Genomic DNA, 15,980 nt, shown 5'->3' with positions numbered 1-15,980 from the left:
GCAATCATTGATAGAAGGAATTTCAAAAGAAATGTTATTTGCACTCCACAATGTATCGAATCATAAAAACTGGTACACAAAATGGTTATAAGTATAAATCAAATTTAAATAAATTTTGCTAACCTGAAATGACTTAATAAATGTCCACAACAAAGTTCTGATTCCTTCTCCTCTGCTAAGCAGCTTCACCAACCTCATCACTCGGAAAAGACGGAAAAAAGTGATGGAGATTCTCGCACTGTCTTCGGAGTTCTGAAGAGTATCATGAAGAAGTCAAACCAAATACAAACACAGACATGCAACACTTTCAGAAAAACAACATCAAATGCAGAGGTGGAAGAGGTAAGATTTGAAAATGTATCTTGAGGGCCTTTTCACCTTGATAAGAATGATATGAAAGGAAAAGTTACATGCTAAAAACACAGGACCTGTAGAAATGCTTCACACATCACATGCATTTCCAAGTTTTCTGGTTTGTTAATAGGGATCATTTTGGGTTTGATTGTAGTAGACTTCAATAATACATTGACAATGAATGTAAACCACTGCATACACCTTTGTAATAGGACAGTTATGAAAAATACAGAAAAAATTGGTGGAAAATAGAGACATGGTAAAAAGAATAAACTCAAGTAGAGGTAAAACCACTGGGGTCAGTTTACTAATCTTACCCCAGACTCATCAGTTGTGACTGTTTCAGTTGGCTTTGGCTTTAAAAAATTAAGAACATTAAATATTAAAATCAAGTAAGAGATCAAAAAAGCAGCTTCACCATAAACAGAAGGACATTTTTCATTTCTAAATGTAAATGAGCATCTTTCAACTCTATATTCTTCCATAACAGAACAATAACACCTTCAGTAAAACCTTCAATTTAGCATTTTACATTGGCAGACTCATACTAAAATCTGCTACTTTAAGACATGTTTAAGAGAGTCAACATGAACTGAATACAAAATTAAAAACTGTTCCCAAGTAAGCCAAACAAAATTAGCTCTCAGTTTCCGCAGGTTGTGTAAAAATGTAGCAGTAAGGCTTAAATACAACTCAAAAACAAATCTTTGGGGTCAAATCAGCTTTTCAAGTTCTCTGCTGTGCTTTTTTTGAAAGCTAATTATTCCATCACTGGAATCTAACCATATTCAATTAATAGGGTTTTATATCAAATCAGGATTTCTTTCAAAGCAAAGTTCACCAATAATGAGTTACAGACAGGAGAGAGTCATGCCAACTTCTTGATCAGAGCCAAAACTTCTCTTTTTCTAATGTTTCTGACAGTCTTTGGAGAAACTGCCCCAGTACCCTAAATGGCCAGACACTGAAGCACAGCAGCTAGAAAAGCTTCATGGGCCAAGCATCTATGCTTGCTTGTGCACTGACGTTCATTGCAGCTTCTTTCAGACTGAATGGAAATCTTTAAAACTTCACAGCACTAGGATGAATGGATTCCTGAAGGTTAGATCCAAGTGATGGGACTTTCTCTCTTGCCCAAAAAGTACATCTTTTCAAAGTGACATTTTTCAATAGCTGACGTTACATATAGTGGCAGTAACCACAATGCCTTCTCAGTGCTGCTTCCAACACACCGCACATGCATCGGGCACACTCTCAATGCCACTGAGTTAAATCTCAAGGCTTGCTGTTAGCTAGAGCGAGATCCAAGGGGAGAAAGGAAACAGAAAGGAGATGATTCTTCTGAGAATACAGGCAGTATACACACAAGTGTACTCTTTCTTTGCCTAGAGAAACTGCAGATGCCCCATCCCTGGAGGCATTCAAGTCTGGGTGGGGCCCTGAGCAGCCTGATCCAGTGGGGGGCAACAGCAGGGACACTGGATCTGGATGGGCTTTATGGTCCCTTCCAACCCAACCCATTCTGTGATAGTTAAAAAAAAAAAAAAAAAAAAAAGCCCTAAAAATTGGTAGTACTTTACTGAAGCCAAATCATTAGTGGTATATATTAAAAGATTAATTGTTTTATTTATTTATTTATTTATTTATTTTGGCCAAACATGTGATAAAGATTTCAAAAGGCACTAATGAGTGAAAAATACCCATTTGCTCAACTATACACAATGCCTATTAAAACATTATTGCCCTGCCAGAATTTCAGTATTTTCTGAAACAGTTTTAAAACTGTTTTGGGGGATCAACACTAAAACAATACATTAATGTTAACAAAAGCCCAGATCTCATCGCTACACTTCAGTAAGCAGAGAATTTGTAAAATCAGTTCTCATGTCTAAGCTTTGTAAACCTTTCTATAAACAACGACAAAATGCTACCAGTGAAAGAGTTGCTGCATTAGAAATTCCCTGCATATTTAGCAATTTTAAATAAAATCATCAAAATTGAAATTCATGAGTAATAATCGCAAACATCATAAATGCCAAAATATCGCATAATGCTTAAACAACCTTACAAAGCTGTCTACCTATACCAATCACAAACCTGTACTAGTGTACACTGACCCACACTGCTACTGATTTTTGGTGCAGAAGTAATTTCTCCATCTGAAACTTTTAAAGAAAAAGGGTTTCATTATAACTTCTGCACATGAGACCTGATATTTCATATTAACTGCTGGTGGCTGACTCATGCTGAGGTATATAGCCTTTACTGGCATTCAAATTAATTTGCATGCAGTATTTTGTGTTATCAAAACTTAAATAAAGTGTTTCACAGAAAAAGAACAGATTAAATTATAGTACCTTCAGAAGCTCACACTAAAATAATGAAATAAAATGCTGGATTTTGCATTTGGGTGCATTTCCAACCAGCTTTTAATGAGAATAATTGGGCTCCAAATAAATTAGAAGTATGGCCATAGTAATGTAATGAGATATATAACAACATGATAAGAATACATTAATCCTGCAGACTTTAAATAAACAAAAAAGCACTGAAGATCATTGTTAAGATCACTGGATTTTGTTTTTGAAATAAATTCACAAAAGAAAGAATCAGTTAAAAAAAAAAGACAAAACCTTTTTCTATGTATTACTCATTTAATATGTACCTAATAACCAGTTTTTAAAATGCAGACAAAAATCACATTCCCAAAATTGTATAAAAACTGTTCTACCAAAGGTACTCAGGAACAACAAATTTAACAGTCCTTTATTATTTTGTTGTTGCTGACAGAAGGGAATTGAATATATTTGTGTATATTTCTATTCCTTTTCCTCTACTTCTTTGGCCTAAGCATTCCTGACAGCCTGAAGCAACGGCTGACCTGCTGCTGTTGGGCATCAGTTGGATGCCATATGCAAGTGGCAAGAGCAGGCCAGGAAAAACCTTTTTCACAAAAGGTAAATTGTGCAAAAATGCTGGAATGGAGATAGATGTAGGAAACCAAGAATGAAAACATACTCCTGGAACCTGAGGAGTTTCTTCTACTGGAGATGAGAACATTCAATTTCTGCCCATCATTGGCCAAGTGTTCTGGGTACTGACATTTTAAAGTGAGCGCATCTAATTTCTTATCCCCTCCGGCATTTCCCTTTGATATTACAGCAGCTTGGCTCACAATAAAAAGTTCAACTGATTTAATAAAGTGATAGAGCAGAAAGAAAACAGTATTTGTATTTATTTATAAAGGAAATGTTCATCTGAGAGTTAACATTCATGTGTGTGTATTTGGCATCAATTACATTAAGATCTTGGAAACTAAAATTAACACAATTTCCAGTAATAGACACATTGACAACAAAGACTGTCTGCTTCCTACAGATAAGGAAAAGATATACCCAGATACACAATCCTGTTTATAATTTCAGTAACATTAGTTGACATGTACACACACAAGTAGGTGGCACACTATTTTTATGTAGGAGAAGTATTAGAATTGAACACAGAGAACAGAGACTAGCAAAATTATTGTCTATGCTCTCAGCCACGTGCCAGCTGCACTGAGACTAGTTCAGCAAAGCACCTCATCTTTATGTGCTTTTAAGACGATTCTTAAATTCTCCAAATGGGCCATTAATCAGTCATATATATGCATATATATATACACACACACATATATCTTAATTGAAGCTCAATACAGCATTTTTCTTCTCTAGACAACCCCAACTCTCAAAAAAGGGTCCAAATAACCAATTAACCAAAAGATTAACCAGTGATCAACCAAAAGGTGAAAATGTTTGCCTGCTAACCACTTCAGCCTCACATTTACTGCTGCTTACTAAAAATCTGGTGCATTTCCTAAAGAGTAACTCGTCTTTCTATTCTTCATATTGCAACTAAAGTTCCACATAACCACCCTAGCTTTGGAAAAGCTTCAGTGTAAAATCTGTGACTGATGTGAAACTGATGGCATCATGCATTGGAAGCAAACCGTAGTGCTGTGTTTAAGAACATAAACAAGGTGCATATAAACAGTGAATATTAGTACACGATTTTGATCAAATGCCTCTCGTTACTTATTGTGCAAAAGTGTACTAGAGTATGCCAAACAAATTTACACATATTGACGATGTAATCATGATTGCAACTACTGCAGGAAACATCCAAATGACAAATATATGTGTTGACATCAACATACACAGGAAAGCATTCAGGTTGCCAAAATATCTTTAGGAACATGTAACATGTGTGCGCACGTGTATACACAAGATTCATTCAGACAGTCATTACTAGGAATCAAATTTGCTATTAAGTAATTTTCTTAACAGCCTTGGTGCTTGGTAAATTCCCTGTTGAACATGAATCAATATACATCAGTTAGTAAAAATTTGGAATAAATGTGACTCAAAGTAGATTAAAAAGTATGCGTCATCCCTTGTTAAAGATATTAAGTTCATAACTAGCATCCATTGTTGGCATAAGATAATATTCTCATGCCTGTCTAATAAATATCCCATGGCACAGTATTTAAATTATCAGTATTAATATATCTTTATGGAAGCAACTTAGAAATTTACTTCTACTTCCAAATTAAATACTGCAACAAAGTGTAGGTTACACAACACTTGATGCTAATTAAAGCAAACCCCTTGGGTTTAAAGAGATTTATTTACAAAAATCTAAAAATATATCCACTGTATTAAAAAAATATAAATTACTATTAATTAGCAGCAAAACACAAGATCTGAAGTATGAATGATATTGATGGATAAAATGGGATTCAAACTGAGCTGCAGTGCTTTTGTTCAAACTTGGATATAAATTATGTAGGAGTGAGCAGCAGCTATCTCAGCTCTACTAGCAGCCTAACAAACAAAGTGACCCACTGTCTGCAAGCCAGTGCTATGCACTGCACAGTGCTAGAATGATAACAGGTTGGTTTCTTCCTGCCAAATGACAGAATATTCAATTCGAGTTTTGTGATAGACTTTTTGATCATATTGCTGTTAACCACTGTTAGCTGGTAACTGTAGAGTAAGCACTGAATGAGCCTCACGTGTTTATAAGGCTGAGCTCAAAATGAATAGATTTTCCTGAAGGGATCAGTTAGAAGATAGCAGTGCTCTCATGTTGAGCAAAGAACTTGAATTGTATTGATGCATAACATTATTCCCCAATTGGTTGCACAAATGAATGGCAGAGTGAACTCCCCGTTCCTTTCATGACATTTTGGCAGCACGTGAATGGTAAAGGAAAAGAAAATTTTAAAAATGTGTATTAAAACCTCTGTATCTACTACTGTATTTCAGTGTGATCATGCCTCTAAGTCATCCAGTACTGGTCATCCAAATGGTTTCTGAACTACCAAATATGAACTGCAGATAATTTTATCACAGTCTGCTGAGGTTGAAACATGACTGAATTCCAGTAAAGAACTTCATAATTAATTCCAAATTTATTTCCATTTATCTCTCACGTTCTTACGTATCTTCATCTCCAAGAGAAGACTGGTCACTTACTGTGTCTCACAACCACCACTCTGTTCTTTTTTCTTTTTTTTTTCTAATTTAAAGGGAACCATTTTTATGACCACACAAGATCATGTGTGTCACGTGAAACTTTTTTGAAAACAATAGGTTACAAAAAAGCCAAAGTAATTACATAGGTTTTAGTAGTGCTTTTAAATTTTGTATTGCTATGCCATATATACACATTGACTTAAATATACTTGCCTCTAAAAATTTCTAAAAATAAAATGAACATGAAAACCAATTAGGGTCAAAAAAGAACTGTTTAAACAAAGAGATATTAAATGACAGAGTCCAAAGAAAAATCATAGAACATACACGTAGCCAAAACATATGTTGCTCTGAGGTGGTTCATTTTTGGAACTGGTCACTGATCCAGACCTCGAGGATGCTGAGTAGTCCTGTAAATTGCTGAACACATTACATAAACTGATTTTTATGGGCACTGAGAATACTCAAAGCTCACTAATTTCCTGGTTAGTGTTTGAATGGGACTGGATCAGAAGAATCAGCCTCAAGGCATCATATACTTAAAAAAAAAAAAAAAAATAGGAACAACAAAACAAAGAGGAGAGATTTAATTTCCAAAATTGAATACCAAAATCAAGGTGATATACAGAAGTTCTACCCACTCACTTGAAAACCTCAGGTCAGATATAAAGATATTAAAAATTGCTGGCCTTTGGAATTAGTCTAAATGTACACAGCCAAAATATTAGAACATGATCAATTTGATTCCACTGCATGACAGAAATACATAATCATACCTAAAAGAATGTTTAATCTATCTTGAGTCTTCCTATACTTTAGGTACTTTCAACTCCTCATTTACACTGATCAACTAAGAGGGCTGCACTCATGCAATTGCAACTGCAATGCAATCTGTTTTTACACCAGTGCTAGCAGTCAGCACTAGCAGACCACTCACTCAAACAAGGCTGAGCTCCCTCAAACTATTGTCTATACTTGGAATTGTCATAGGTGCCATTCCATCAGTACTTGCATTATCATTGAAAACAAAGTCCTGTCTGCATCCTAGCAGAGCTGTGGATTTCCCAGGATCACTGTTAGCAAAAAAGTATGGGTGGAATGGTTCATTTCCAAAGAAAATACTGAAAGCATCATTCTAAAATACTGAATTTGGATTATACAAATTTACCCAAAACTAATGAAGTAGGAAAAAATGAATAGAATAAAAACAATAAAAGTCATAAAAACTCTAAAAATATCCCTGGACACTTTGCAGTTTCATGTTGAAAATGGGAAATCAAGCCCAGAAATATACTGAAATTGAAATACATTAATCAGTTGCACAAACAAAGCACAAAAAAGTGAAAGACCAGAAACAGACAATACTTAGCACACAAATAGCCTGCTGAAGAGTGCTGGGAGACATCAAAGATGAGCCTTTTCTTTACTAAGTATAGCATGAAAAACTAAGAAACGCAGTGCTAGTTCTTGCTGCGGTGTGCCCTGTAGCTGAAGAGCAGTACGTGATGTCCACTGAGAGCTCAGCAGTGATTAGTTATAAGCAATGCTCCCAAATTAACACTGCCCATGCAGTGTCAAATACAGGGCTAAACACAGGGGCATCACATCTAATTGCAAAAGTGCATACAAACCATTTTTCAGTGGCTGCACAGTTAAGTACATTTTGCAGCTGTTAGGGAAATCTACTCTAAATTAATAGTATTTTCATACCCCTCATATTGTGTTTACGTCAGTATTACTGTGAATGGAGATATCAGGCCATATGCAACTACCTCAGCTCAAAGTCTAAATTCAAACGTTTCTGGAAAAAATAAACCTGAGTCAGCTTTCAAAAATCTGAGCCATGAGCTGCAATTCTACTTTGAGAAATGTCTCAGTGGGACAACACCACTCTGTGCTGTTGGATTCTCACTGACGGCTCAGGTTCCTTCAGTCCACAGATACAAGAAAAAAATACACATGGCAAATATTCCCTCTTTGAATACTTATCAGTTAAAATTAAAATTTGTGTTTTACAGTTGTATAACACTGAGGGTTTACTTTGATTATTCTTAGATTATTTTTTTTTTAATTTGTTAAGAGTACTCAATACATAGGGCTTAATAGCTACTGGAAAATGGCCCCCACTGAGGCTGTGAGTATATCAAAATTTTTCTGCCTTACTTCTCTACAATATTAGATAGCGATATTGCTAATTATGTTATATTGGAAATTATATTATGTTGCAAGTTATTAGAGGTATTCATTTAAGAGCATTAATAGAAACTTTAAAGTTTTTTGAAAGATTTTACATACTTCTTACTTAATTTAATGTCCCCACTGAAAAATAATAATAAAAAAATCTCTAGCATGTAGGTTACTAAACTGACATTAAGAAAAAAGGAAACTTATGAGCCAGCTCATAAACTGAGGCTGATGTAGAGAAATATGCAATCTTCGATTAATATCAAGAAACTATTTAAATGTATGGCTTTCTCTGACCAATGTGTTCTTTGACACGGGGGAATAAGTGAATGCTGCACCCTCCTGGGTATTTGAGGATAATTTCATTCTTAGAATGGGAAGCAGACAGGATCTTCAGCACAGGGACTACATTAACTGCACCTGATGAGTGTGTGCTTAGTAAGCATTTTCAGCTGCTGAGTTTGATCCAAGCCTCACCATCTATGGTTTGCCCATTTGAGGTTATAACTAGTGCTAGAAAGAAGAGGTACTTTCCTCTGAAAATTGGACTACAGAAACACGTAAATATGGAGAGCATTGCTCCAGAACGGCTGTGCTTTGTTATGTTTCATATATCTTTTTTCTTTTTGTCATACAGCTTTCCTTGTTAAAATCAGCAAGTCATACAGAAAGTAGGCAAAAATCAACATTTCCCTATATTTCTGTTAAAATACCTATACTTACAATGGCCTTTAATCAAAATTCTGGTAAAAAGATGGAGTTTTCAAAGTATCTTAAAAGTAATTTGGATTTCAAAGCATTTGCTGCAGTATTGAAAAAAAAATAATCAAAAAAACACTTTATTTTCCATGCCTTGGAAGTCTTCACTTACTCTTTTTACTTTTTTTCCACTACCTCTTAAGATACGAATGGTAAAATCACCTTAGAAGGCCAAACCTCACATGGAATAAACAATTACTTGTTAAACTGAGACATTAAAGCAACGTACAGATGCTTGAATTATCTCAGTCAAGCTACACAAGAAAATCACTGGCTTCAAATGAAATAGTAGTAAAGGTTTAATTGCTTTTCTATAAATAAAATGTTTTAAAATATTTTCTGAAGATATACAGGAAAACATAATTCTATGCCTCACTATACTGCACACATGTTCAGTTATACGGCCTCACAGTTCTACAATAACAGCTTGTACAAACACGTATGTCAATATTTTGGTCTTCAATTCCAGGATAAAGCATACTTTTGTGAAAAAGGATTTGGGGGTATAAAAGTTACATTTTCTCTATTTCTTGAGGACAGCAATTACTTTTTAGTGCATGAACAGTTGCTACTTACATTAACTTCTGTTATAGCAATATCAACGACGCTACCAACAACAATTAAGGCATCAAAAGTGTTCCATGCATCAGTGAAATAGTGCTGTTAGGACAAGCATTCAGCAGAAAGAGAGCAAGAGAAAAACACAAACAGAAAAAAGAGAAGAAAAGGACAGTGTTATAACACAGAAACACTCTAGGCTTCTCTGATGTACCACTATACAATCTTTCCCTTTTCTTAGCTAAAAAAAATTGGTAGAAAAAAAAGGCTATTTCTTTCCCATATCAACATAATTGACCTATAACTGGTCTGTATTCAAACTTTAGAAACATCAGATCAAAATCTGTGACTTGTCCAGATGATGGAAATAGTGGGGAGACAGAGAAAGAGAAGTAGGGACTGGGGAAAGTAAGCTGGGGTATACTCACATCAGCTTCACTGAGAACGACGTCTACTATGCTGCCAATAACGATGAGGGAGTCAAACGTATTCCAGGCATCACTAAAATAGCCCTGAACAGAGCAGGCAGGGTGCAAACGTTTGTGATTACACATGAAATGTCAAATATTTGCATACTTCTGTTTAGTTTTGCATAAACAGAAATTAGTTAAACAAAACCTGTGGTCTAATGAGAAAACAAAACAAAACAAACAATATTGCCTACTGAAGGAAAAGCAACATACGTGTACACGTGTGTAGGTGTGTACATATATATACACACACATTTTTTATCTCTATATATATACATGTACAGACACACACACACGCTACATTATGCATAACACACCATCGTATAAGCACAACTTTGGCAAGCAAGCCATCAACCAAATCTCTTGTTTGGGACTCAACAGCAAGGCTGAAAAAGTCTAATATATATAAACTAAAACACATGACAATACACCTTTAACAAGATTTCTACAGGACCAGGCCCATGGAGAACTCCCTAGCAATAATGACTTTGTGATAGTTCTATCTGAGCAACCAGTCGAAAATAGGTTGCTCAAGTAAAACTGTGCATACATATTGCATAACTAAATTTTCTATTCATAAATAAGTTTTCATAGAGGAACCACACCAACTTGGACAAATTGTTACAGTTTCTAACTCAGCCTTTCTAATGTCTGAGAGCTCACTGTCATTAATCACTTGGTCACCCTTCTGACATTTTATGCCTTGAAATATATTCTTCTATGTATATGTTAGTAGCTCACTGCTGCAAATTGTTATAAAACACTATCAACCAATATGAACTCCAATTAACTGTCTACTGGAATCAAAACTCCATGTTTGAGCAAAAATATATTTAAGAAGAAACCTTGAGTTGGGTTTCAGGATTAGTCTGTCACTGGGAACGAGATGTATTACAGTGCTGAAAGTAATTCTATGGATACAAGACATGTAGGTTTTAGATGAGTTTTGCATAATTATTACAGAAATTCTGAATTGCAAATGTTACCAAAATCATCTTTTCTTCTCATTCTGATATAATGACTTAAAAGCCCACAATGGCTAAGGATTGATATTGCAAAGGGTGCAATGTACATATTGTACATGTGCTTTCCGCTTTCCAGATAATTCATTTTAAAATAGTAACTTAATTGCCATTGTAGTTCTACATAATTAATTTAGGAAGAGGTTGAAAATTAGTTGTTAAATGACTTTAGCACAAAAAAGCAAAGTTAGCTGGATTTTTTTTTTTAAATCTTTTCAACATTTTAACCTGTCAGAACTTCTAGCAAGCATTAAGACTAAAAGTTACACCTGACCGCATAATGATTCAAAAAATCTAATGTGAAAATTTGCTCTTGGAGACTATAAGAGAGCTGCTGCAGAAAAAGACAGCTCTACAGAGTATTTGATGAGAGCAAGCACCAATCGTATGCTCCTAATGCTACTCTCTACTACAGTACTTATTAATACTACTCTATTTGAAATTGTAGCTCTTTGTAAAGAGAATTGCTATAATTATCCCTTTATTTAAGGAAGGTCTGTAAGACGAATATCACTGCAACCCTTTGCACCACATCTTCCCTCTATGACTTTAATAATAAATTCCAGTTTTGAGGCAAAAACCCATCTTCATGGATTTTGCCTTCTGAATAAACGCATCCACTTTGGAGAGTTCCTCTACAACTCCCTACCACTCCTCCTTCACCATGTCACTCCATCAAAATCATTCCTAATGTCCTGCTAAACTTCATGTTCAACCACCTCAACAACACTGATTTATAATCCTGAAGAGATTAGGAGAGACCAGCTAATGAAGGAAAGAATGGAAGCTGCTCTCTCATGGTATTTTTCCTGCTCATTTGTATTCCTTACTTATCTCATTTAAAAGACATATCTTACTTGTTATTCACATAACTATTTATATAAGAAACTACTGGTAAACAACCAAACAGTAATCAGTGCAATCCCGAGGTGTGCTATCCATCTTCCTCTACAACACCAGCAACCAAAAAAGGTCCTTCAGCTATTGAATAAGTGACTTTACTAGACACGCTACAATATAAAGCACTTAAAAAACAAATTCACATTTTTTATTCAATACAGCTAAAATACTTTAAACATTTATTTTATGAAACCTTTTCCATCAGTATAGACAAATATTGTTCAAAGTAATATGTAAAGCAAAAGCATACAAACAAAAAACTAAGAGAAAATAAAGATGGTTTTGGAAAAGGGAGGAATGGACAAGTCACAGCAAATAAACATCATGCAAATAAGTTGTTTTCACCACTGCAATAACCCCAAATCAGTTCACTTACTAGCCATCTTTCCTTTTTTCTTACAAAAATCTGATGTAAAATGACATGGAAAATCATTACAAGTTTAAGTAACAGTTGGCTATCATGAAGCTATACATACAGTGTGTGTTGATGCATTGTTTTAGATTTCATTGATATATTTTTTTCATAATGTACTGACCAGATTTTAGCATACATGGAGAACAACATGAAGAAAAATATGCCTGCTCTTTTACCTTACACTGCGAAAAAGTATTCATTGAGAAATGCTGAAGGATAAGTCACAAATTCTAGGGAATATGTAGGCATAGAGAATTAATACAAAAAACAGGTTTCTATTGATCAACTACATAAATATTTTAGTCATTACAGCACTCTTTTAAGAAGTTCTGGGACTCTTTCTGTAGAGTTCTCTGTGTTCCAATTTCCCAGTCAGCAAGTGTGCCAGACACTCAGCATCACCTTTAACATCTATTATTTATCCAAATTTTATATGTTTCAGAGCCAGAAGGCAGTCTGCAGTACCTCGATTTTACACAACACAATTACCACAGTAGGAGTATCAATTATTTATAATTGCACTAAGTTTGCATGAACAGCAAAAGCAAAGCTTACACTTTTTACAGGATTTTTGTCAGTGTTATTAAGGGGACACTGTCAAGCAGATTAGATAAAAACTAACATGTTCCCATTTTTCTTATATTTACACACTGATTAATGGAGCAACTTTGAAATTATTTCTATAGTGCATAAAAGTAGTAAATAATGTTGTCCATTCTGTCATAGTAGACAAAGGAACCCAATGGTGATGTAAACACAGAGGAAATGAACCAGTTTTTTCCCAAAAATCCCAAAGGAAAATTATAGGCTTGGTTTCAGATTGTTCTGACCATTACAACATTTTAACATTAGTTAAAAACAATTCATTGTTGTTTAAAATATGTATCTAGATTAATGTTTAGATTCTTTTTAAGACTGCTAACTCATTTTAAGTTATTAATGAACTGTGAGGTAGACGTTGCCAGTCAGTGTTTAGGTATATATTATTTGATTTTAAAAGTTACAATCTTCAAAAAAATTACCAGGAACAACCTTAAAAATATGTCACTTCCTTCCTTCTGTGCTAATTAGTCTCTGAAAAGTGTGGTTAATATCATGGATTTTTAACCACATCCTGCTAATTAACAAAATTAAGGTCTACTTCTATCAGGGAATGAAATTCGGGAAATTCAGGAAATAAGTGTCTTCCCTTCAAACTCTCAGTTTTCAGTTCCAGGGAGCTGTTACAGTAAAAGCATCCAATCAGACAGAAAGCACATTGCAACATTAGAATCCAAACTGTACCAAATTTTAGAGACCACTGTTAAGACACCGCATTCAATAATGAGTGGGAAGTTCATAATACAGATGGAGAACTGTGATTTATACACCCATGACCAGACCAATTGATTTGGCATTAGCTGCTATTTCTGACTATAGGCACAGGTGCATGGAGAACCACACAAGGATTCACAATCTTCTTTCTAAGAGCAGATGATAGAACGCAGCAAAGTCTTCTGAAATGTCAGTGTGAAACAATGATATACAACAGGAAATACAAGTCAGGAAATGCAATCAGCATACTCTGTGAACCACACAACTATCCCTCTAGGGCTTCAGATTGTGTTAGTTTTACTGTGAAATCCTTGGCATTTAAATAACACAGATGACAAAAAAATACATATAAATTCACTAGAAATGTATAACAGTCTAGACAGTGCAGAGAACGACTATGAGAGAGGGAGTAAACTCACCCAGAACTCCACACTCCCTATCTCAACACCAGACCTCAAGTGATGGATGATTTGTTTACTTCTGTGCAGGCAAAAATAAGCTAACCATAAATCAAGTAACTTGGGTGGCACAGTACAGCTCATGGCTAAATCGTGCTGAATAAAGAGTTCTGAAGTGCTGGAAAGGAATTATGCATCTATTGTGCACTAGAATCTAGGCTGCCATGGTTATGTTGCTGTAAGTGTCAGAGCTAAATATGTACAGATAAGACTGTCCTCACAAACTGGAGTCATTCAGTACACTACTTAAACCAAAGGAAGTGCACAGTCCGCATTCAATTTACAGATTCAAATATTCTGATTACTTTAAAAGAAGAGCAGTGCAAGATGAAAAAAAAAAAAAAAAAAAAAAAAAACCAACCAGCCTTAGATGCTGAGATCAGGAACCTCAAATGTTTATTTTCAAGTTTCACATCTAATGAGTGATCATACTACTTCACTTATATGCAGAGGCAGAAGCTCAGAAAAAATATTGATTTCACTGTACTGAAAACAAAATTTAGTGTAGTTTGTCTTTTGCACTGTCATAAATGGGGTATGAGAACAGAACAAGTAAGACTGCATGAACTGCCACAATTCAATTTTCATCTTCTTTTAAAAATTAATAGTAACAGTTATCAGTATGTCTTGTGAATCCACTTTCAACAACATGTCTACATTATTCATTTTGACAGTGTCCCTTTAAAGCAAGGAATCTCAGATGCTTCCTATAGGACCCTCTACCAAATGGTGTGTATACATAACTGAAAACATTAAAACCTTAAAAGGATATTGAATATTTAAGTTATTTCTGTGTATGCTTGTAGTACGTGGCTATATTTTAAAAAGTAAAGGAACAATTTTGCATTTTGAAAAAGAAATATAACATACAAATCTTTAATAGAGGTCAGCTTTGTTGAAGGTTATGAATGTGGTACCAGGAATTAGGAGAAGTGGTAATGCTTGTTACTTGAAATGATTTGTCTAAATTTAGAAAGGAATAGTTTTGTTACCTCAGAATATTTCAGATGTCATCAATCACCTTGTAATGTTTGCTCTGATATCTGTATTTCATTTCCTGGATTTACATATATACGTGTTATTGGATTAACATTTCTATTCTGATTTAACTGATTGATAACTGTGGGAAACATATAGGTTCTTTTTGTTACTTGAATATTGCATAGCTATTGTGAAACTTACATTACACTTAATTCTTGTGGTGATGCCCTAATTAAATCACATATAAAACTTACCTTGGGTTTGAATGCAATCAGCTTCAAAACCATTTCAACAGTGAACACTCCCGTGAAAACCATATTCATAATGTCCATTGCATCATTAAAGAGCTTAGACTGTCCATAATGCTGTGGAGGAAAAATATGACACATTTAAAGGTAAAAGCTTCAGAATACTAAGTGAAAGTAAGGCAACACTGCAGCAGAAGAAAATATTTTCTGGTAGTATTTATGACGCACAACTATATCATATGAGACTAGCTGAATATCTCTCCAAAAATGGATTTCATCTGTTCCATGCAGGCAATGAGCGGAACAAATCTGGCATTCCTCTACATCTGGTGACCTTCAGAGAAAGATCTGAGGAGAATACTGCTCCCACAAAAAAAAGGAATATTAGACAAAAGCAATTTTTTTTGAGTCTTAGAAGGTTGTTTTTAAATAACATAATCTCATGTCACACCTGCTTAGAAAGCTTGTAGTGTCTTAGTCACAGCATAACATATTGTGTAGGAGTGATATTTTTAAGAGCATACAGCACCCATGCAAGTCTACCACAAAAAGTAAGTAGGATGGGTATATAAATTGGATTTGAAAGATTCTTTTTCTTATCAAACTCTAAAGTACCAAGGAAAAGAAAGAAACAAATTAGAACAACTGGGAAAAGTAGATAAGTGTACCAACTAATGAAAAGCAGTGGATATAATAGTGCAGGAAGGGAAGAAGTAGTAAATATATACAGACAAAAAAAAAAAATCTGTGTAAAAATACAAAGAAATATATCATATAAACAGATATACAGCTAATACATGA

The 15,980-nt window shown here is 34.6% G+C and overlaps 1 protein-coding gene across 9 annotated transcripts in view; it reads right to left on the bottom strand.

The window, feature by feature from the left end:
* The window catches only part of CACNA1D (calcium voltage-gated channel subunit alpha1 D), a 170,212-nt gene that overhangs the window by 28,665 nt on the left and 125,567 nt on the right, over positions 1-15,980 (bottom strand). For 6 of the 9 annotated variants that reach the window (XM_090148162.1, XM_090148157.1, XM_090148156.1 and 3 more), the window contains 4 exons: positions 15,186-15,296; positions 9,800-9,883; positions 9,390-9,473; positions 124-252 (listed from right to left, as the gene is read on the bottom strand). In XM_090148162.1, the coding sequence (XP_090004288.1) occupies positions 124-252; positions 9,390-9,473; positions 9,800-9,883; positions 15,186-15,296 (408 nt within the window). The remainder of the gene's footprint in view (positions 1-123; positions 253-9,389; positions 9,474-9,799; positions 9,884-15,185; positions 15,297-15,980) is intronic. The other 3 variants (XM_090148160.1, XM_090148159.1, XM_090148161.1) reach the window with 2 other exon arrangements.

This window comes from Phasianus colchicus, chromosome 11 (genome assembly GCF_987193195.1).
Source record: "Phasianus colchicus chromosome 11, bPhaCol1.hap1.1, whole genome shotgun sequence".
Taxonomy (NCBI): Eukaryota; Metazoa; Chordata; class Aves; order Galliformes; family Phasianidae; genus Phasianus; species Phasianus colchicus.
The sequence above is the reverse complement of the archived record's forward strand: the minus strand, read 5'-3'. Positions and strand labels throughout refer to the sequence as shown.